Here is a 21,940-nt window from a genome sequence, read left to right as displayed (position 1 = left end):
ACGAAATAAAGTTACAAGAGACGATTAAGATAATTTAAGATTGCTACGCGCACGTTAAACCATGCCATTACTTATCCCCATCTTACAGCTGGGAACTGATTTACAGAGTTTGTCTATATAAAGCGTCTAACTCCCTAGTGTAGCTCCTATTTCCAGCTCCACTAGCCCCCTCAACAAATATAGCTCAGCTGACAAACTGCTGTTTTGTTAACATACTTGTCACAATGGAGGAGTTTTGCCAGCAGGCTGCATTCATGCTCCTGCTAAACATAATTGTCAAAACTGCCATGTAGACGGTGATGACGAGAAGGGCTGTCGTGGAGCAGGGAACTGCACCCCAGTATCCCTGCCTTGGCACCCTACCCAGTGTATTGTTTTAAAATATAGCAAAGGAAGGGATAATTTAACCTGCATGCGTACGTGTTCTTCCAAAAAAAGTCGAGCAGTCCTTTAATGACGTTTAACGATATTCTAGGTCATTGCTCTGCGTACCAGGAAGATGGTACGTAAAATTGTAGGGTTGGTCACGGCAGCCCAGGCAGACTGAAGGGCCATGCGATTCTTGTCTAGTTTTGTTTGTTAACCTCTTCTTCACCTCCAGAGTCTTCCTCAAAAATGAGCCAGGTCTATTATGTCTGTTAAGCTTCTTATCGTTTGACATACAGCCTAAAACCCTCGGAGGCCTCCAAACATTACCTAAACATGAGTGGGAAGTTATAACCTGAGACCAAGTGTACAGTATCCATTTCCTTCAGCCCTGAGCCACCCCTTTTCTTGTGCCAAAACACTCCTTTTGGGGGGAAGGAGGCATTTTCTTCCCAGATCACTTCTGGGCCTGCACTACAACGTGGGCTATTAATAATTGTCTGGACAAGACAGAAGGCAAAGTGCATTGCAGTGCAGGGGCAGAAGCAAGAAACTGAGGACGGGAATTTGTTAAGCAGATCTTTATGCTTCCATACTGAGAGCTGCTCCTGCATTTCAGCAGTGTTTACAACCGATTTCTAGTTAGGTAATCACATCTGAAATACGTGCATGTTACCCCCGGTTATGTAAGGTGCTGAACGATTCATGGGAGGAAACCGGGGACTGTGTTTTTTGAAGGTGTGTATATCTTGATGTGTTTGTTAGCAACTCGATCCTTTTCAGTACGTGATAGGGAATACACAGATGTGACAGCGTATTTTACCAGAGGCAAAATGAAGCCAGACTGAGTAATGCGTAAGAATCACGTCTCGTCTGGACTGGGCTTTCTGCTGGTTATGGGATGTCCTTGTAAGACTTTAGGAAGAGGAATTGCACAGAGGAAGCGAAGTCTTAGTGAGGACCCTTTTTTGACCCTTTTTATGAAGCGCAGTGCTGTGCGCTCTCCAAGCCTTACTCACCTTTTTGGGACCAACCCTGTGAACATTACTCAGCCTGGATAGGAGAGGAGTTCAGTCCACACAAGCCCTGGAGTTGTACCAGCACTGGCGGTGGAGGGAAACCGCGTCTATGAAGCTGACAGTCAGCCGCAGTCACTCCAAGGAAGGCAGATAAGCCCTGAGTTTCCAGTGTAGAGAATGACCTGAAAAAAAGAGAGGGGAGGGAGAATCCTTGTGGGTCTGCATTCTTGCTGGTCCAGATCACTTGAAACCGTCCGTGAGCGTCTTTGCACGGTCAAAGTTCCCACAAGCAGCTTGGCTCGAGGCAGGGGTAGCACAGCCTAAAGAACGTCCCTAGGTAACGCAAGAAATTGCATTACCTTCTTCCTTTACAATATAGATCCATAAACTTTTAAAGCAGCAGCGTAAACAGCCCTTCACTCCTCCCTTCCCCCCTTCCAGAGATTCAACCGCTCTAGAGGACTTTTATGGAAGTTTTATTGCCGTGTCTGATTCATGCAAGAACGTGCCCATGCATAAGTTGCAAATTTGTATTTGGAAATAGACTTTGATCAAAACGAACGTCTCTGGGATTGGCCACACCGCACAACTCGGAAAAACAACGTTTGGCACGTGAGCGGGTCGGGAATTTAAGTCATTTGTAGTTTCTTGCTCTATTACTTTGTTGTTAGGGCAGACGTTGTGTTTAATAATATCACGTTAAGATTAGACAGTCTGCATTTTCTGCTGTTGCATTCGTATGCATAAGATGGAAATTGCTCTCCTAGGCCTGAGTACACCAACATTCAGTTCATGGATAGCTGAGGTAACTTGTTTTCTGCAGAGGTCTGAGGAATGCCATAACTTGTATTTCGGTAAAAACGTATCAGTGTATTGGATTTTTTTGCACTTGTAACTTCATAATGGAGTTGAATGGCAGCTAATTATAGTGACCTCGCACTGTCCAAAATAAATGCTGGATTCCAGACCAGCTCAGAAGCTTTTCAGATGACCCAGTAGTCTCCTGATGGGTCATATCCTACTTTTGCTCATTTTCCAGAATACTGCTCTGAATTTGACTTTGAATATAAATATCTAGGAGTGGAATGTTAAACACAGCTCATGGACAGTAAACAACTTTGTGTACAGCTGAGGAGGTCTGGCTGCCTGGGACGCATGACAATATAGAGAAGAACAAGATTGCCTGAGGAGTTCTTATTTTTTCCAGGCCTTGAGTGTTCTGCATGTTATGCTATATATAGTACATGAAGAATTCCTATAAAGTGAGTTTTTAGTTGGATTTCAGTTCCTAGTAAACAGGATTTCTAAATGTACATGCACAACAATGAAAATGAATATGCTATGGATGTTATGGATGCTTTCGTTTTCCTCGAGACTTCAAGCCGCCAAAGGGATTAAAATGTCGCAGGTTCTTTCTTTGAAGAAATTGAATCCAGATGTCAGTCACATTAGAGGCATCCAGGACCTATGAAAACTGGGAAAAGTGCCCACTGAGGAATACCCCCCCCCCTCCTCCCGGCTCCGTAAGAGCACCAGCTCAAGCCTTCTTCCCTAGCCAGTGGCAGAACTGAGATCTTTTGTCCTGGGCTCTTTTCTGTAGCAACAAACATCCTTCTTGCAGGGTTAGGTATAAAGTGGAGCAACCCTGAAGTGTAGGGGCTATATAACTTGGCCAGACCTGAACTATGGGGAGATCAAGGGTGCTGTAATGACTCTCCGCTGAAGGCAGCTAGGCTGAAATCACAACCCGGGCCTGCTAGGATTTCATGTTAACTGTCTGCCTGCTGTTGGCGCACATGGTTCGAGCACCACCACGAGAAGAGACAGGAACAGGTCCTGAGCGCCGGCCACGCTGGACGCAGGTGCGGGATGACACATTCAGCTGTTGGGAGAGCGTGCCAGTGCCATGAGTGGTCTGCGTGCCACACTTGGCAACCCCTGGCACTAGCCAGATGCCATGTGCCGTGCGCTTCAGCAACTGCATATTTTTAACTGAAAACTTAGCATCAGTCTGGAATTGTACACTGGAATTCTGAAGCATGTTTTCGTAGGAATTCATCATTTGGTGGTCTAAAATTTATTTGATGATGCTTTGGAGTTGAAATAACAAAATGGCATGTCAATACCCTGGAGAGCATTTTTATTTAGTAGCAGCCCTACCCGGAATAACTTGCAGGAGCAAAGAATGTCACAGGTATGAAGCCATCCAGGACTTCAGGCAAACAGCTCTATGTAACAGCAGTCCTCCATGTAAATGAAAACCCACGCTAAAAATAAGAGTAAAACAATGAGGGCTGGGTGACTCCTCTGTCACTCGAACTCTTCCCAGCTCCCTAATTTGATAGTAGGATAGAAGTCACTGAGCTATTTCACACCTAAAAGGGAAAATCAACAGTTGAGTATAGGGAAGGATCGCTCTTAATACCCACTGGCAGGAAAGCAGGAAGAACTAGTCTGTTATCCGTCATTTGGCAGCAGCCGACTGGCCGGGCTGCATTCTCGTGGCTCCAGAGCCACCACGGCGCGGGCTGATCCCTGCCCAGCCGGCCAGAGGGGTAGGGAAGGCACAGGGAGGTTGGAGCCACTGCAGCAGGGCAAGGGGGCGCTGGGAGCGTGGAGGGGTGTTATGAGATGCCGTTGAGCTAGAAGAGTATGTCCTGGGGTTGAGGGACACTGGGGTTATGGCGTGGGGGGCATAGGGCACCACTCTGAAAGTGAGGATTCATTGCTCCTGCTGCCCGAAGAACAGTTTTCCTTTCCTGCGTTTTTCCATTATGTTTTGGCCTTCGCCCGGGGTTTCCCAAGTACCGCAGTCGTCTTCAGAATGGTTTGCCCAGCAGAGCGGTATTTGCTCTTTACACCTTCATGTTTCCACGACGTGCCTTAAGCGGGCTCCATCAGCTGGGGGTTACATCACCACGTATTAGTTAGCCTCACAAGGTGTCGCGCCAAAGGGCAGGCGCGCTCGGGCAGGGATCTCCCTGCCGGTGAATCACATGCTTCCCTGGCACATGGCAGCGGGTCCCTTCCCCAAGGGCTCTGGAAGGAGAAGGAATATTTAACGCTTACGTCATAGAAACACTTCATGCTCTGTGGTGTGAAGTACTTCAAGATGCAGGACATCACGTTCTGGTCCTAATGAGACTCATTTAAGTACCTCCTTTGTGTCTATGACTCCACTTTGTGCCTTCCCTCTCCGGTCCTGGCTGTTAGACCCTATTTTTAGTTGACTCTATATGGCCTATCTACGTCCTCGTAAAAAGAGGTGTGGTGTTTGGGTCTAGCAGCGTTCACCTCCTCCAGCTCCTCAATCTTTTGACCGAGTTTAACCAACTCGCCCTCTGCACTTATGTCCTTAGACTAGGGGAGTCTGGCACGTTAGATGCTCCCCAAAAACCCTGATCAAACTCAACAGGGCCTGCCTACTCCCTCCCACAGCTGTCCCTAGTTGTCTTAAAAATGGTTGACTGCGCTAACGAAGTTGACTTCACTACTCCGAAAAAGGACTGCCCCTATCTGAGAGAGTCACATACTGTCCTTCGGATAAAGCCGCGGAAACTCGCCGTAGCTTGAGTTTCTGAGACTCCTGCAGTAGATGATCCTAAAAGGTCTGGTCTCGCCCGGAGGTGACACGGGCCCGGATTTGCTGCGAGCAGCTCTCCGCCGGAGCGAAGCGCACAAAGCAGACAACCAGGGGAGGGGACAGAAGGACTTTCCTCCTGCCCTTTAGTCTGAAAAGCGATGTCGCAAAGGCCCTGCCGGTCACGGCGCGCGGGCGGGAGCCGGGAACAGCTCTGCCGGCTGCCAGCCGCCTGGGCTTCACCTCCGAGAAGAAGGTGGTTCGTTAGGCCAGGCGGACAGACCCGAGCGCGGCTCAAATTAGCTCAGTCCGTACCAGCACAAGAGTCCCTTTCACTCGGCAGATTTTGTAGCGGCGCCAGGAACAACACAGCTTGAACAAACAGCAGAAAAGCAAAGCCTTTGCTGCGTTTTTACGGCCGGGCCTGCCGGGACAGGCCGCGCTGTCAGGAGAAGGGGAGAGGCTCGGGCCGGCCCAGCCGCTGGCTAGCAGAGCCCTGCCAGCAAAACCTTTCAAGTTGCGAGCAGACTCGGAGGGGCGCAGGTCTAGACAAGAGTTCGTTTCTCGAGCGAGGGGAGGCCAAAGCCGGGGGCGGGCGGGAAGAAAACCGCGCGGTGCCAAGTGATTTTAGGCGGCGGCGGCGGCGAGGGCCGCCGTCGGGGGGAGCGCGCCCCACCGCCTGGCTTGCCAGGCGGCCGCAGGCAGCGCCGGGCCCCAGCGCCGCGAGCCACGTCCAAGGAGGAAAAAACCCACGTTTCCCTTTGTGTCTTGCTGGTGTCAGCGGAGGAAGGGCGCTCTTTCCCAAGCGGCTCTGCTGGACGCAGGCGCGCCGCCTCCTCTCCCCGGTCCGTTCCCCTGGGTTCCCCTTTGATCAGCTACCGAGCGGGAAGGGCTGCAGCACGTTGGATTATTTTCCTTTCTTTTCCTCCCCCTTTCCACCCGCTTTTGGCAGGTTTCGGCTGTCAGATTTTCCGAGAGCGGTGACGGCGGCGGGGGTGGGGGGGGGGCGACTCCCTCCAAACCTCCGGCTGCCCCGTGGCTTATGCTGCCAAAAGCCTCCCACGTCTTTTTTTCTTTTCTTTTTCTTTTCCTAGAGTTTAGGAGGAAAATACGGCTGGAAAAGAGGGGGCTGGACCCCCCCCACCCCCGCACGCACACACACACTCTCACTCCTTGGCTGTGCTGGGGCGGGGTGGGAGGGGGGGGGAGCCCCGAGGAGGGGGCGTGGCCAGGCGCCGGGGGGGCGTGGCCAGGCGCCGAGAGGGGGCGTGGCGAGGAGTCAGGGGGCGTGCCTGCGCGCGAGGCCACGCCCCCGGCGGTGGGGTCGGGGCGCGGCGCGGCGGCGGGCGCAGATGGGACATGAGCGCGGGCCGGAGCGGAGGCGGCGGCGGCGGCTGAGGCGGGCGGGGAGGGGAGGAGACGGCGAGCGGCCATGGTGGCTCACGACGAGCTCGGGGGGCTGCTGCCCATCAAAAGGACTATCCGGGTCATCGACGCGCAGAACCAGTCCTTCAGGGAGCAGGAGGTGAGGCGGCCGCCCCGAGGAAGGGCTGTTTTTTTTTTTTTTGAGGGGAAAGCGGTGGGTTTGGGCGCCCCCCCCCACCCAAAACCCTTGGCAAAACGTCTGGGAAAAAAAAAAAAACCCTCGCGGGGGTGATGGTGGGGCCGGGGGGGGGGGGGAACAAACCGGGTTCAGACGTCTCCCCACAGCCCCGCGCGGCCCCCGCGCCGCGTCAGACCGAGGCGCGCCGGGTCCGGCCTCGAGCCACGGCCCCGCGAGCGAGCGTCGCCCCGCTCGGCCTCGGCGGGCCCGTCGCGGGGCTGAGGCTGGGCAAACTCGTCGGGCGTCAAAGGGCGGGCGGCCGAAACGCCCTCGGCCTAGCGGCAGAAGTCGCGTCGCCCGCAGCCCCGGGGGTTCGTCACCGCCTTCGCCGGCGGCGGTAGGGGAGTCGTTGCGCTCTGGTGAGCCATCCGTCGTTTTTAAAAAAAAAACAAAACAAAAAAAACACGCTAATTATTAGCGTAGGTGCGCGCTCCTCGAGGGAAACCCTCTGCCGGGAGGTCGCGGTAGAGCCTGTTTTCCTTCCAAGCCGTGAATACCACCTTTTCGCAACGCGAAGAAGACACGCGCTGAGAAGAGAAGCGATGGGAGAGCGTCCGCTCGTTCCCAGCGCTGTCAGAAGGGCTGAGGCACGGAGGCGAGCTTTTAGCCTTTGTACGCCCGTCTGTGTTTTATTAAAGAGTCCCCTGAAGAAGGGAGAAAACTTTTTTTTTTTTCCCCCCCCCCTGAAAGCAAGCGGACGTGCTGATTGAACTTTCTGGGTTTAAAATCACTTGTCGGTCCTGTAGCGCTTAACAGCGCCAGCTTGTTTTAGAAACTAGAAACGTAGCAGGCTTCGATGTAATCTCCGCTTCTATAAGTAATATACTGCGGAGACAGTCTAATCATTGTTTGCAAATACAGAACTGAAAAATATACATATACATATATATATATATATATAGCCAAAATTATCCACGGTATGAACTCTGCGGAGTCTCAGCTTACACCCGGGCTGAGTTTGGCTATAAATGGAGTACATAACCGCAAAGCTGAACTGCACGTCTCGGAGAAGGTGAGGTTTCCAAGAAGAAGGATTCTTTTTTTTTTTCCCTCTTCCCCCCCCCCCCCCCCCCCCCCCCCCCGGATCAAACAACATAGTTGGAAGGAGAAGAAAGAGGTGCATCTTCTGGCAGTCAAGTCTGTCTTCAGGTCTGAGAGCACTCGCGGGACAGAAAGTAGGATTTGTTTCTCCTTTTTTTAAGAGAAGGAAACGGCCCTTCGCTAGTCCTAATTTCTAGCGTACGGAAGTTTCCCCGTTGTCCGAACACGTCGAGGGAGCGCGCTGCGTGTGCAGAAAGCATTTCGGTGGTGCCGCTTTGTGCCAAAAATTCCTCCCTCCTTGGAGCAAAGGAGGGCTCTCCGGGGGCTGCGCTTCCTCTCGTTCGAGAGAGCGCCAGGCTTTTTGCGTCAAGCCTGTCTTTGCGCGTCTCGCTCCGCGTCGACTTTGCAGCTCTTGAAAAGCGGCGATTTACGCTCCCGTTCGAACAGGGAGCCCCTTTGTACGGTCTGTCCCAAACGGAAAGGAATGCCTTCTGCCAGACCTTGTGCGTATGCATGTGTCGCCGGAGCCTCGCACAGATGTGCGGGGAAGGCATTCGCACATGTCCGTTAGCGCAGATAGCGTGTCGTCGTGTCTCGTATCTGGAAAGGCCGCAGCTTTGACCCTTTAACAGCGAGCTGAGAAATACCGTACAAGCGCCCTGTCTGAATAGCGTAAGAAGCCTCAGTACTTCATTTTCAATGTAACGTTTTTCACTTGTAGTCTATTTATATCACTGGCCTGGGCAGAGCTGTGTGTGGCTTATGTCTGTATATTTGCTGCTTACATTCCTGTAGTTTCTTAAGCCTTTCTTGGCTTGTGCCCCGGAAGGCTGATGCACTGTTTTACAGAATTAAATTGCTTATCCTTCTGCTCCATTCAGAAATGCCCATAATTAATGTAAGTTCCTTTGTCTTCCACTGAGTCCAGCCTGACTTTCCAGCTTTCTGGATAATCCTTTTCCCGACAGATTCTGCTGTGGGTGCTGTGTTTTGTGGGCTGGCACAGGAAAGAAGTCACTGTGGTGGTATTCCTGGTAGCGTGCTTGCATCTAGCTGAGGATCAGGCTCCTGGGGCTGAAGGCGTTCGCTGTTCTCTCTGTAGGTTTTCTCTGTTTCTGTAGTACCGTCATGGCCCTGAGATTACCCAAACATTTTCAAGCACAGCTTTGAGCGCCCTTTGTACTGTGCTGAGCGGTCTTTCTGCTCTGCATCAATCATGGAATTGTTTCTTTTCTTGTCTTCCCCCTGCAAGTTTGAAGACTTAATTCAAAGCGTGAGTTAACGTCCTCTCTTGCTTAATCCTGTGTGTAGGCAGACGCAGGCCGCTCCTTGGGTTATGTCGCTGAAATCAGATCTTGCATACGTAGCTTTTACACTTCCTGGATCTCGTGACCGGAATCCAGCACTCTTATGTTCCTATTCCTCTTTTCTGTTTTCAGCATTTGTCACTTCTCTTGCTGCACAGAAGCAAAGGATTCATAGGGTTTGGGCTCCTTATCTTGCAGTCTCAGACAGGAAGTGGAGACAGTAGAGAGCCTGTATTAAGCTCTTAGGCAGCCTTCTCAGTCTTCCCCCTTCAATCTTTCGATATGTAAAAGGAGAGAGTCAACTGTAACTCACCAGAAATGCTAAATAAAACTTTGGTAAAATTTCTACTGAGGTTGACTCAAAAAAGAAACTTCCATTAAACTCATCTTAACTTCGTGCTAAGAAACTTCCTTGTGATGAGTCAAGTCCAACTATGCCATATGTTTCAGAGTACCAGGGCAGCTCATTTGGCCTTTCTCAGCATCAGGTTCTGAGTCCAGCTCTTCCTGGCCTCCCGTTGTGCACACCTTTCCAGAAACAGTCCTCAGAATACACCATTTTTTGATGCAAAGTACATAGGGTGGCTAGCTTGATTTAAAAACTGATCTGAGCTGAAGTGCAAATAGGTTGCCATGAGACAGTTCCTCTTTCGTGGCAGTTTTGGTCAGAACAGAGTCGAAAACTCTCTGGGCTCCCAGGACCGATTAGTGGTGTAGGACAGCAGCCGTTCTATCCGTCAAATCTAAACAATATAGAAAAAAAAGTTTGGATGACTTTGGGGGTGTGGAGAGGGAGAAGCTTTGTAGAACTGAAGGTTTTAAACCTAATCTGTTCTGTGCGTGCATGTTCCTCGCAGGAATGCTCAGCATGTGGTCGTTTGCCGTTTGTTAGAGTAGCTGCTTAGGCTCTCCTGGGCTCTGACTGCTATATTTGTCTCCAAAATAAAATCAAAATGGAAAAATACTTTCCTTCTAAAAAAGGAAAACATTATGAAACAGAGAAACAGATCACAGCTCCATCTAAAGGTGACGATAGCTTGCCCTGTAGAGGAGACTACTTTCATCTATTTCTGTTCGAGTCGTAAGGATTGCTGTTCAAACTCTGTTTTGAATTCCAGTTGGCACGAATGTTATCTTCCCTCTTTTACACTGGCTAAAATATTTCCAGTTTAATTGTAGCCTTAAAGTTCAGACAAATATTTATAGCCACTGCTTTCCCTTTAAGATGAATGGCTACTTCGAGCACTTTCTTTGCTGTTTTTCCCACTCCTTAAGTGAGTTCTTGCTTTTTAAACTTGCCTGGACAGCTGAGAAATGAAGTGGGAGTCACAGCCAGTACAATTTGTTCTCTGCTTTATTTACAGGAGCCAAGCAATAAACGGGTTCGGCCTTTAGCGCGGGTCACGTCCTTGGCGAACTTGATCTCTCCTGTAAGAAATGGTGCAGTTCGACGCTTTGGTCAGACAATACAGGTAAATAGTAGAACTTTCCAGTCCTTGGTGGCAACGTGGGAGATGTGGCTGTTTGGTGGTGAAACAGGCACCAGGTTTTCCAGGCGTCTTTTGAAAATCTACTGCATGCTTCATAGAAGGACAAGCCTTGTACAAGAAGTTTGCTCCTTGTGATTTAGGGATGAAGAAAAGTTCAGGAGTTCAGAGATGGCTTGTTGACTAACTAGATAGTTGAGGGGTTAAGCAAATGAGGGGGAAAAAAAAAATCAGATAGGGAGAACCCATTGATAAACTGTTCCAATACTTAAGATATATGTATTGGAGCATGTGCTTAAATGTGAACTGACCCTGCTGTTTAGTGCTCTCTAAGTAATGTTAGAAAAATGTTGTCTAAGAACACTATAACCCGTACGTGCAGATAAGATCACTTCTATGTCTGGGCTGTTATTATAAACAATGTTATAGCAAACCATGAAAGCAAAGTTCAAGTGGCTCGTGATTAGCCCCATTATAGGTAGAATTAAGATCCTCTTTTATGTACTTCCTCGTACCTTGGAGTTGGTATCAGACTTTACTTGCCCTTCTTCCTCCCACGTGCTAGCTTTGGATCAGAGCCGGGAGAGAAACATGGAAAAGACTGCCCATCTCAGGTCTCTAGGGGCTTTCTCGCCAGCTTGATTAAAGTGTTCCTTTATCTGAGGAAAAGTGTCTGGGTGTGTTTTCCTGCCCTGTACAGCAGAGGAGGATGAAGGATTGGGAGGGGTGTGAATAACACTTTTGCGCTTATTAAACGTTGGCTATATATATATATTTTTTTTTTTTTTATCCCCATAGTCATTTGCCCTTCGCAGTGACAGCAAATCTCCTAGCTGTGCCCAGAAGTCATGTAGTAGATCTGCTGCTCCTACCCCTCCGAAAAGAAGAAACAGTGTACTTTGGTCTGAGATGTTAGACGTCAACATGAAAGAGTCCCTGAGCACCAAAGAAATCAAGCGCCAGGAGGTAGGCTGTCAGTTAAATAGCAGGACTGGGAAAGAGGCGACTGAGGCCTTTATTTAGCCCGTTTCCATGATGGGAAAAGGAGAAATGGGCAGATGTGGGTGTGACTCTATCCTCCTGTACTCCTTTATTTCTAGAAGACTAGATTTCTTTCTTTGGGAAAAGGTAGACTTCTCTCTCGAGTCACTAGGGAGTTTGTCTCCCCAGTTTGACCCTTCTGAGATGCCAAAGCATCTCCACGGTGGTGCTCAACGCTTCTGGAATTTGAGACTCACCCACATTGGTTGCTTTGCAGTGGACCCAAAGTCAGGTTCCTTCTAAAGCCAGCTGTCTTTCTCTTAAGGCTCTTGATAGTTGGTTGAAAGCCAAATAGCAAGGCCTTGGCTTGCCTTTTTCCTGTAGTTCTTAGACAAATCTTCTAATGACAACACAGAAGCTGACTAAAGACACTTGGGATTTGACCTCTGCAGTTTTCTGGGTTTTGTTTTTTTTCATACTTGCCTGTGTAAAAGCAGTGATTTAAAAGGTGCTAATATTTAATTTGGCTGGTGCCAGAGCTTCAAAGTTTTTGCACAACTCCAAGTAATGTAGCTTTTTCAGAGTTGGGAAAGACAGCAGATTTATTTGAGGTTGTCATGTCCAGATTCAGATAGCAAGACCTGCTATTCAAGCTGCAGAGACAGGATGCACATTATGTGAACTAAAAGACTGTGAGAGGATTAGAAATGACTCTCCATGCTTTATCCCCCGTCTCACAGGCAATATATGAAATGTCCAGAGGAGAGCAGGATCTAATAGAAGATCTGAAGCTTGCCAGAAAGGTGAGTGTCTTTTTCCTTAGAATCAGTAATCATATTGCAGATAATAAGAAGATTTCTTTACATATGGAATATTACATATCAACTTTATGTTAAGCCCGGCATCCACTGTGTGAAAGTTGACCTGGAAAGCTGAAGGGAGCAGTCCTAGAGTACTGCCAGTACTGGTTTGATTGACAGCTGACTTAGCCGAAAGAAACTGTGCTTTGAAGTTGTGCTTGTAGTCTACAAAACTAGTTGGGGAATCCCTCTCCCAGATGAGATCATTTTAGATGGGAAAGTCCTTTTCATTTGTAGGCCTTGATACCTTTATGCAGGGATGAATCTTGCAGAGATCGAAGTCGATGTTATTTTTTCTATTGACTTTACTTCAGACCTATCTTGCACGTGATACATCCCCCTAATAAATATGTTTTCATCTGGCATTTGGGTGTGGGAGATTGGAATATGGTTTAATACTGATGTTCTTTGACAGGCCTATCATGATCCCATGCTGAAACTCTCTATCATGTCCGAGGAGGAACTCACCCACATATTTGGGGACTTAGATTCCTATATTCCTCTGCATGAAGGTAAGAGCAGATGGATTGTTTTTACGTAATGTGCTGAATAGGAGTTGCAGGCTCTACTCTCTTGCATTAGAAAAGTTTCCTGAGGCATTGTGGCAATTCCCATTTCCTTGTTTCAATTCCAGATTTGTTGGCAAGTTTAGGAGAAGCAACAAAACCTGATGGAACAGTGGAGCAGATTGGGCCCATTCTTGTGAAATGGGTGAGTACAGAGCTGAGAGACAGCAGGCAGAAAACGGTTATAAGCTTAAAGAATATTTAAAGCTAGAGATTGAAACGCTGTAGGGTTTTGTGGCCTTGAGCAAAAGATCTAAACGGAAATTCTAGCTATACAGAAAACAATGGGAGTCTGTCAACTGTAATGGGCCAAGATTTCACTCTGGAGACTTGTGCTACAGTGTCTGCAATTACTTCTGATTTATTTTTGAAATGCCTGTTTGTAGCTGATGTGATTTCAATAGTGTTATCGCTGTTAATCTCAAACATCTGAACTTCAAAGGCATTGTATGCTGGGTGCCATTTTTCTCCTCACAAAAGACTAGCTACATATACAAGATAATCTGTTAGCTTTTAACGGGGCAAAGAATTGCAGTAAGGGAAATAGTACTCCCCAAGTTTCACATGTTAATGTGATTTGTGTTTCCTACGAGGAATTTAGCTCCTAAATGTTGTTCCGTTCTCCTGCAGTTGCCACGACTTCATGCCTACAAAGGTTACTGTAGCAATCAGCTGGCAGCCAAAGCACTTCTGGATCAGAAGAAGCAGGACCGGAGAGTGCAGGACTTCCTTCAGCGCTGCCTTGAGTCTCCGTTCAGCCGTAAGTTAGACCTTTGGAGCTTCCTGGACATTCCTCGAAGTCGACTGGTCAAATACCCACTGCTCCTAAAAGAAATCTTGAGACACACTCCGAAAGACCATCCTGATATCCAGATTCTAGAGGAAGCAGTAAGTAATAGTGATTTCATGATCATCCTTGTGACATGAGCATGTAATTCTGGAACTTCAGAGAAGTTCCTCGCTCTCAGCAATTCTGGGGGTGAAAGCAAGTGAGAGATTAATCTATGTGAATTCCATCATCTGGAGTTATAAATAGCACTTAAAGTGAAGATATGCAAAGCATAGATTCCTATTTAATCATTTTTAATGTTCTGTTGTATAGATCACTATAATCCAAGGAGTCCTCTCTGACATCAACTTGAAGAAGGGGGAGTCTGAGTGCCAATATTACATTGACAAGCTGGAGTACTTGGATGAGAAGCAGAAGGACCCGAGAATTGAGGGCAGCAAAGCTTTACTGTGCCATGGGGAGCTGAAGAATAAAAATGGACATGTAAGTTCATTCTGTTCTTGGTAATTAACACTAAAGTTTGAAAACCTTTCCTTGGAGGCAGTTGGTGTTGTTTGTCATGGCAGGCCTGGGAGCCCTTCTCTCCTTAAGGTTAGTTTAGACAATTAGTTAAGTTTGAAAAGCAGGAGAGAGAGCACCTGATGGCAGGCTGTATTTCACGGTGTAAGGGAAAGTTTCCTGCTGACAGCTTTTTCAAGTGGCCTTCAGAACCTGGAAAATAATTACCGTGGAATTACCATTCTGTGCCCTAGCGCTCCATCAAAAGGGATTTCCTGCCTACTGTTTACTTTCAGGTGCTCTGACATTCCCTGTTATAAAAGCTGGCTCACAGCTCTTCCAAACAAAGTGTTCCTGCCACAGCCTGTTTGGGTTAGAGATGAACTGCCAAAAGTTTATCTTTGCCACTGCAGCAGCGCTGGAAAGCCCTGCCATAGTCAAGGCTTGCTGCCTTTTGTCCTCACTTCCAGGAGGAGCAAACTCTCTTTAAACCTCAAATCTGGTTTTGCTTTTTGTTCAGCAAAATTCAGCCATTGCATTTTTATACACATAAAACACTATATTTTCAAAAAAGATATTGCTTCTAAACGTCCTATATTTGCCACGTATAGCCGTAGTAGTGGCTGGTAAATGTGTGGTGTTAAGGTGGTAGTTAAATTTCAAACGTGAAATCCTAAACGATAGTTTAAGGCCTTTAGGAAAGCCAGGCCTGTGTCTTTCGCTACCTTTCGTAGGCAAGTGCAAGTGAGAAATAGCTTTTTATAGGTCACAAGATATCAAACATTTTGGTGCAAGTCTTGTATATGCCACCCCTGTCAGAGCCCTACATTACAGTATCAGGAAAATATCAGAAAACTGATGTGGGTGAGGCTTAGATAATGTGGCCTTGAATCCAGGAGGGATATGTAACTGCCGAGTCACGTATACAGAATACAACGCCTTGCTCATGTTCGCATGTGTTTTCCCTTTCAGAAACTGTACGTCTTCCTCTTCCAAGACATCCTGGTTTTGACCCGACCAGTCACTCGAAATGAGCGTCAGTCCTACCAAGTGTACAGGCAGCCGATCCCCGTCCAGGAGCTGCTCCTCGAAGACCTGCAGGATGGCGATGTGAAAATGGGGGGATCCTTCCGAGGAGCTTTTGGCAATTCAGATAAAGGTAGAGCCCAAACGAGTTATCTGTGTTGGAGTCACTCTGCAGCGATTGGCTGCAAAGATTGGTATTAAGATGAGACGAGATTGTAGCTGTGCTCTCCTAGATCCTTGTGAACTGAGGTTCCTTTAGGATAGCGGCCAGGTCACATGCGTAAACTTCTACCTTTAGTCTGTCACTGCTAGCTTTGCAATTTTCTATCTGGTGGCTTCACGCTGCTTGTGTGTGTGTGTATTTATGTATACACAGACACACACGCGCACACATATACATATACATAAATAAATATATAGCGCTGTGTAGTCAGTGCTCGGATTAGAAAACATCTATTTCAAAGTGCCTGCTCTGTTTGATTTGTGGGGTTTTGAACACTTCCCAGAAACAGCAGGGCAGTCCGGGACGCTTGTCTAGTAATGGAATCTCTAAATACTGAGCTAGGAACTGATCTGCTTTTTCCTATGTTTATCTTCAGCTAAAAATATCTTCCGAGTCCGTTTCCAAGATCCCTCCCCAGGCCAGTCCCACACGCTGCAAGCCAACGATATCTTCCACAAGCAACAATGGGTTAATTGCATCCGAACAGCCATTGCCCCCTTCCAGCGGACTGCGGCCGCAGGGGAGCTAAAGGAGTTGCCAGAGCTCAGCGAAGAGTCTGAGGAGAACAACCCTTCCGCATCCAACACCAAAGTCCAGAGGAGGCAGTCTGCCATGTCTGGCATAACTGAGATGGAGCTAGACGAAAACATGCCCGAGTGTGGCTCCATCCAGGACTCGGAGGAAGGCAAGGGTTTGAAAATACACAGAACGCTCTCTGGGCACAGAAAAACGAGAGAGAAGCAGCTAAGCAGCAAACGGAAAGAAACGTTAGTGTAAAGAGGAGTCCGGGAATGTCCTTGTGGAAGACTGTTTATTTATAAATAACGTGTACATTTTTCTTGTAATGTGAGCATGATGGGATTTACTCTATTGAACAGAAATGTCTCTTTTTTTCTTTTTTTCTTTTTTTTATGTTATAATGGCAGCTACTGGTATACAGTTAACACTGTTGAACTGGAGTTCGTTTTTTGCAAACACGGCCACCTTGAACCTGATTTCATGCTGTAAATTTGTGATTCAAAAGTCCTCGTGCTTTTGACTGTTAATGGCAAATTTGAATAGCACGCTTGGCTTTTCCAAAGCGTTACCGCGTGCAGCATTTGAGAGGAAAACGGGAAATGTAAAGCAGAAGTGGGTGTTTTTAACAGAAGCCTAGCTGAACACCTCACTTCCAGTGGTTTTGGATCAGCACTGCAAAAGTACTCCTAAAGTGGACTTGAAGCCTGAATGCACATTTTCTTTTTGTTTATGCAGTGCATGTTTTGCAGTGTTTGGTTATTGTAATCCGTATAACTTTTTTTTTTTTTAACAAAAAGAAATTAAAAAAAAAATCAAACCAAAAAACGGACCCCAGGTTCAATAGGTTTTCAATTTACCTACTGGAATTTTTCATCTTAGTTTGTCTCTTGTACATTCCTCATTTTCACTCACGTAACCTGCCAAGTATTTAATTTGTATTAGTTTTTGTTTCAGGTTTGTTTGGGATTTTTTTGGTTTTTCTTGGGGTTTAATTTTCCTTTTTTTTTTTTTTTTTTTTACTTTTTGTACTTTTTTTTTTTGGTTGTTGTCTTTAGAGTCTTTCAGACTTGGCATTTCCTTTCAAGTACTTGATCCTTCTTGTTCAAAGATGCGCATGTACATACGACTTGTCACTTCAAAACCCTGCAAAGCGAAACCAAGCCATAGTGTTAAGAGCCAGGAGGCTGGGAGGCAGCGACTCGCTCGACGCAGCGTTTCGAGTGCGTTACGACGAGCAATATAAATGGCTTGTGTGTGCTCTGAACTACTGAAAGAGAACTGCATTGCTAAGGGGTTAGGAAGGTTTTAGGAACGTTGCAAAGGGTTTGGGGAGGGGAGAGGAGTATTGGTTAGAGGGAATAGTAGGGAGTGAAGGTAGGTTTTTGTTGTTGTTATTTTTGAAAATGAAGTGCCTTCCACCGGAGGGTGGCAGACAGAACTGGAGGCAACCAAGGGGATATCGTAGGTGGTAGAAAGGTAGAGAAAAGAAAGTGTCTGAAGCTGATGAATTAAGAAAAGCAGAGTTAGTGATTGTATATACTTGTAACGGCAGCACTGCCATGTCCTAGTGGTCCAAAGATTCCTGTGAGAGAAGTCCAGCCTGATGGCTCTGTGCTGCAAAATGTAAGAAACAAAATGGTGACAAGTATGAGAAAAGCCACCAGGTTGTTTGGGTAGTTAGACTGGTAATGACATGGCAATGATAGGGATCCCATGATACCGACCCTTGAGCGTCATCTGCAATCGGTGCTTAAGGAGCCCTAACTCGCATGTAAAGGGTTATCGGCTGTAAGATGTTTGGCCAGTAACGTTGGAAATCGGAGGAGGGTGTACATAGACCCAGCAAAACGCGTGGTTCTCTGTAAATGTATTGTACAGTTTCAAGTGCCAAGTACAATTAAATTCCTGACAGCATCTCGCTTGTTGTGTGTGAGTTGTTGCCCGCGAGGGACGTGCTCACGCGTTCTTGGGCGCGATCCTTCCAGGAAATGAGGAGCTCCGGCTCATCTCCCACCAGCCTTCCCCGTCACCCAGCCTGCGTGCCCCGACGCGCTCGCCGCCGCTGGTGCGGAGAGCAGGATGTGGGTAAATACGAGCCGCTCACCTGCATAGGCGTTCCTGGAGCGAGGCGTTACGGAAACGGAGAAGCATGTAACTGCGCTTCTGGCCCCGCACAACCCACGCCGGGTGTCGGTTTTGCAGCTCACACGAGGCAGCCGCGGCTTCGTTCAAAATCGTCTTCTCTCCCGTGATTCACCACCGTAAGCTCAAGCGCCGGGAAGTGCCTGGCGCCCCTTCCGCTTGGAGAGGCCGGAGAAGACGCGAGCCTGCGGCGTACAGCTCCGAGGGCCGTGCGGAGCCCTGCCGGGAGAAACCTCGCGCGTGCGATGGCAGCCGTAAAACAGGGTCGCTCAAAACCAGGGCGCAAATACGCCTCTTCCCAGCCGTTGCATCGCTGCTGTTTTTCATAACCTTGCTGGCAACAGGCGCCGTGCTGCCCAGCCCTCCGGGGGCCTCGAGAGGTGCCGGCCGTCCGACTGGGCTCCCCTTCACAGCGGCGGGAGCTGAAACGGGCGTTTTGCCCTTTCAGAGCTGGGCTCTGCTGCGGGGGCACGTCCATAAAGCGCAGTTATTCCGCCAGGCAGTGCCGCGTCTGCAACCCCGCCGCCATCCGTGCGCTTCTCTCATCTTTAGCTCTCGCTGGTGAATGTTATTTTGTTTTCTAACCCTCCCTCCTGTCGGAAACGAAGCGATGCCTTGCGGCTACCTCCTGCTCAGCAAAAGAAAGCGGAGGAGGTTGGTGTGCAGGGGAGAGCCACACACCAACCTTATTTAAGTGCAGAACCTTTTTCCTCTGACCCTGATAACAGCTCTCAAAACACCCAACCAGGAGAACGGGAAAGGGGAGAAGATCCCTAGGGAGCAAATACATAGAAATCCTCTGGGAGATGAAGGGAAACGGGACTTGGCAAGCTCCCAGGTGCCGGGGCGGCGGCGCGGGGAGCAGCCTGGCAGCGCCTGCTGCCGGCCCTGCCTGGAGGTGCGGCACCCTCGGCAGCGTTACGAAAGCGCCGGGGCTCTGCAGCCGCCCGGCGTGGCCCGTCCTCAAAAGAAGAGGAAGTCCTGGAGTGAGACCGTTTCTCCCGCTGCGCGTCAGGCCGGCTGAGAATCTGATTTCCCTTTAAAAGTCCATTGACTGCCGCCGGTTCCTAGCCCTGCTCCGCGCTGATCCCTCGCGCCTCCCTCCAGGACGGATTTGCACACCGCAGCCGTCTGCCTCCCGGGCCCTGGCTTTGCTAGACTAAACAAGTCGGGATCTTCTGGTTTCCTCCGCTCTGCCGGGTCCTTTCCCCTCCTCTCCCCCTCGGCACCTTCTCCAGCCTCCGTCCGTCCCTCCAAAGCCACCCGGCGGCTCCCGGCCCCCCTCCCCTGCCGGCCTCCCTCTGCCACCGCCGCCGTTGCTGCCCACGAGCCCTGGCTCGGGATCCTCCATCCGCGTGATTTTTAAGCATCCGTTTGCTTAACCACAGCCTGGTGCTCCGTTACCCGGATGAGACCGCGCCAAGAGATCGCCGCTGTCAGCGCTGACCTTCGGATCCGGGAGCAAGGATTTGCCGTAGGGCAAAAGAGGTCCTTCCCCTCCCCGCTCCCAAATCTGCCCTGATTTTCCCTGCTCTCCCCTCTCACCTCGGGCATGGGAATATTTCTGCTTTAACTTTGGCCACCTGCGTCCGGGGGGCTTCTCCCTGCCCGTCTCCTGTCCTGCCCCGTGGCTCATTTCAGGTGCCAAAAATAGGACTGCCGTAAACCACGGGGTTTTGCAGCCAGCTGTTAGAGGGTTAATTACAGTGCCGTGCTAATGAGGGTGCAATCGGGTGCAGGCACTCCGCTTTTCGAAGCCAGGAGGACGTTGGAGTGGAGGGGCTGAGCAGGGAACGGGAGTTGTGTTGGGTTTCCGGCTCCTGGGATCCCCTCCCAGGTGTTGGCCCACCTGAAGACCTTGATTCCTGGGCACTCAGAGGGAGAGGGGGAGACGCCTGAGGCAGAGATGGGGATGTGGGGAACACCCTAGGCAGGTAGACCTGGTGTGCCCATGGAGAGCATGTCCTCTTTCGGGACACTGCAGGGTTGATTTGTGTGTCGTGGCCTTCTCTCCAGCTCCTGTGGCTCGAATTCCCTGCTGGGGTGAGTGGTGTGAAGTGGTGGCGTTCTCCTTCAGCCAAGGCAGCTAAACCACCTTCTGCTGGTGGAGCCGGCTGCCTGGTCCTGTCACTCCTTGGCCCAGCTGGTGAAGGTTGCTTTGCTGTTCTGTACACAGAGGCAAGAAGGATGGCTAGACGGTTGGGTGGATGGACAAATGGATGGTTGGGTGGCTGGATGGACAAATGGCTGACTGGATGGGTGGGTCAAGGGACAGATGGATGGTTAGGTGGATGAGCAGATGGACAAATGGATGGATGAGTGGATGGACAGTCAGGGGAAGGACGGACGGATGGAAGGTTAGGTGGACAGCTAGATCAATAGACAGGTGGGGGGGTAGATGGACAAATGGATGGATGGTTGGGTTGAAGGGCGGATGGTTAGGTGTACAGATGGACTGATGGGTGGATGGACAGATGGGTGGATGGATAGTTGGGTGGATGACAAATGGACAGATGGATGGTTGGGTGGATGGCTGGACAGCAAGGGACCTCATCATCATGTACTTTTGACTTTTATTATAAAATGAAGGCATGACATTACTTGAGTAACCTTCACTTACTCACGGGGTTTAACCCATGATTAACCCAGCAGGACTCATAACATAACACCTGCCTGATGTGCAGCCACGTCAGCTGCCCTGGTGGTCGCTCTCAGGGAGCTCTCGCCAGCCCTGAGGTGTCACAACTGATTCAGTTCTCTGTCACTGCGGAGCAGCTCAGGGCTGTGTAATCAGAGCGGGAAGACCTGGTGGCATCTCATCCAGGAGTGATTCCCAGAGGCTGGGCTGCAGGGCTTTGCACAGCTCCAAAACCCACCAAAATACCCTTCACACCATGCCAGGGCGAGTCTTAATCTGCTCAGCCAGCCCACGTGCGCCAAGCGGGTGCAGCCAGGTGCCACAGTTTTGGGACTCCAAGGACACCACTGTAGTGGGCCAGCCCATGTGAGGTCTCGCTGGGGACAACTCCTGCCAAGCGGTCACCAAACCTGTTCCGCGAAGCAGCCGAAACCTGGAGCGTTTCAGTGCTTTATCGCCTGGCCCCCATTGCTCAGCCTCTGTGACTCCTGCCCTGCTGCCTCCTCTTCCTCCTCCTCTTCCCATGGGAGAGGGAGGGAGGGAGGGAGGAAAGGGAGGAAAGAGAGAAGGAGGAGGAACGGAAGGAGGGAAGGAGGGAGGCAGGACAGAGGGAGGAGGGGTGCTTTGCCGGGGCCACGGTACATGGGGAGCACTGTGGCCAAGCGGCTGCTGGAGAAGCAGGTTGCGGGGTTCAGGGCAGCCTCCCCCTCCCACCTTGGACCGCACCAGCTGTGCGCTCGCTGGGGCACAACCCCACAATCGCCCTGGTCGCCCCCTTCCTAGCAGCTCTCTCTGCTGCCAGGCTGGATGCACAGCTCTTGGCGCGTTCACCACGCACTGCCCTCTTGCTCGCGCACAGTTCCTGGGGGGTGGCACCAGGATAGCTCGAGCTTTGAAAAATCAGCTCATGCAGCACCGCAATTAGTAATGCAACATCTCAGAGGCGAAATCAGCCTCTTGTTTTTTTCTTTTTTTTTTTTAAAGTCTGGCCTTTCCGCCCTCCCTCGGCCCATCCTGGGGCTCTTTTGCTCCTGGCACATTTTCACCCGGCGGCGGCGGGGGCTGTTTGGCTCCGCGCCGGCCGTCAGCGGTTCCCAGCAAGCGGGACACGCGCAGGCGTGGATGGCGGCCAGCAGCAACCGGCCGAGTCCCCGCTCCCCGGCAGCTTGTTTGCACTGGCACCGGCCCAGGCGAGAAAGTTGACTTGGCCTTTTGCACCGGAGACGTTAATCGAGCCGGGAGGGAAAGAGCCCGTTGGCGTGGCGGGGGCAGCTTTGCAGCAGAGTTTTTTTTT

At 49.8% G+C, this 21,940-nt stretch overlaps 1 protein-coding gene across 2 annotated transcripts in view; it reads left to right on the top strand.

The window, feature by feature from the left end:
- NET1 (neuroepithelial cell transforming 1) overlaps positions 1-17,780 on the top strand; it is a 56,224-nt gene extending 38,444 nt beyond the window's left edge. Inside the window, exons 1-10 of one of the 2 annotated variants that reach the window (XM_068952349.1) lie at positions 6,316-6,490; positions 10,281-10,388; positions 11,202-11,369; positions 12,125-12,187; positions 12,660-12,756; positions 12,879-12,955; positions 13,441-13,698; positions 13,913-14,083; positions 15,071-15,257; positions 15,724-17,780. In XM_068952349.1, the coding sequence (XP_068808450.1) occupies positions 6,398-6,490; positions 10,281-10,388; positions 11,202-11,369; positions 12,125-12,187; positions 12,660-12,756; positions 12,879-12,955; positions 13,441-13,698; positions 13,913-14,083; positions 15,071-15,257; positions 15,724-16,124 (1,623 nt within the window). In that variant the 5' untranslated portion in view covers positions 6,316-6,397 and the 3' untranslated portion in view covers positions 16,125-17,780. Of the gene's footprint in view, positions 1-6,315; positions 6,491-10,280; positions 10,389-11,201; positions 11,370-12,124; positions 12,188-12,659; positions 12,757-12,878; positions 12,956-13,440; positions 13,699-13,912; positions 14,084-15,070; positions 15,258-15,723 lie in introns of those variants that run through there. The other variant, XM_068952280.1, reaches the window with a different exon arrangement.
- Positions 17,781-21,940: the final 4,160 nt, after the last annotated feature.

Source organism: Struthio camelus, chromosome 1, assembly GCF_040807025.1.
Source record: "Struthio camelus isolate bStrCam1 chromosome 1, bStrCam1.hap1, whole genome shotgun sequence".
NCBI lineage: Eukaryota > Metazoa > Chordata > Aves > Struthioniformes > Struthionidae > Struthio > Struthio camelus.
Note: the sequence above shows the minus strand (reverse complement) of the source record. Positions and strands in the feature narration are given on the sequence as shown.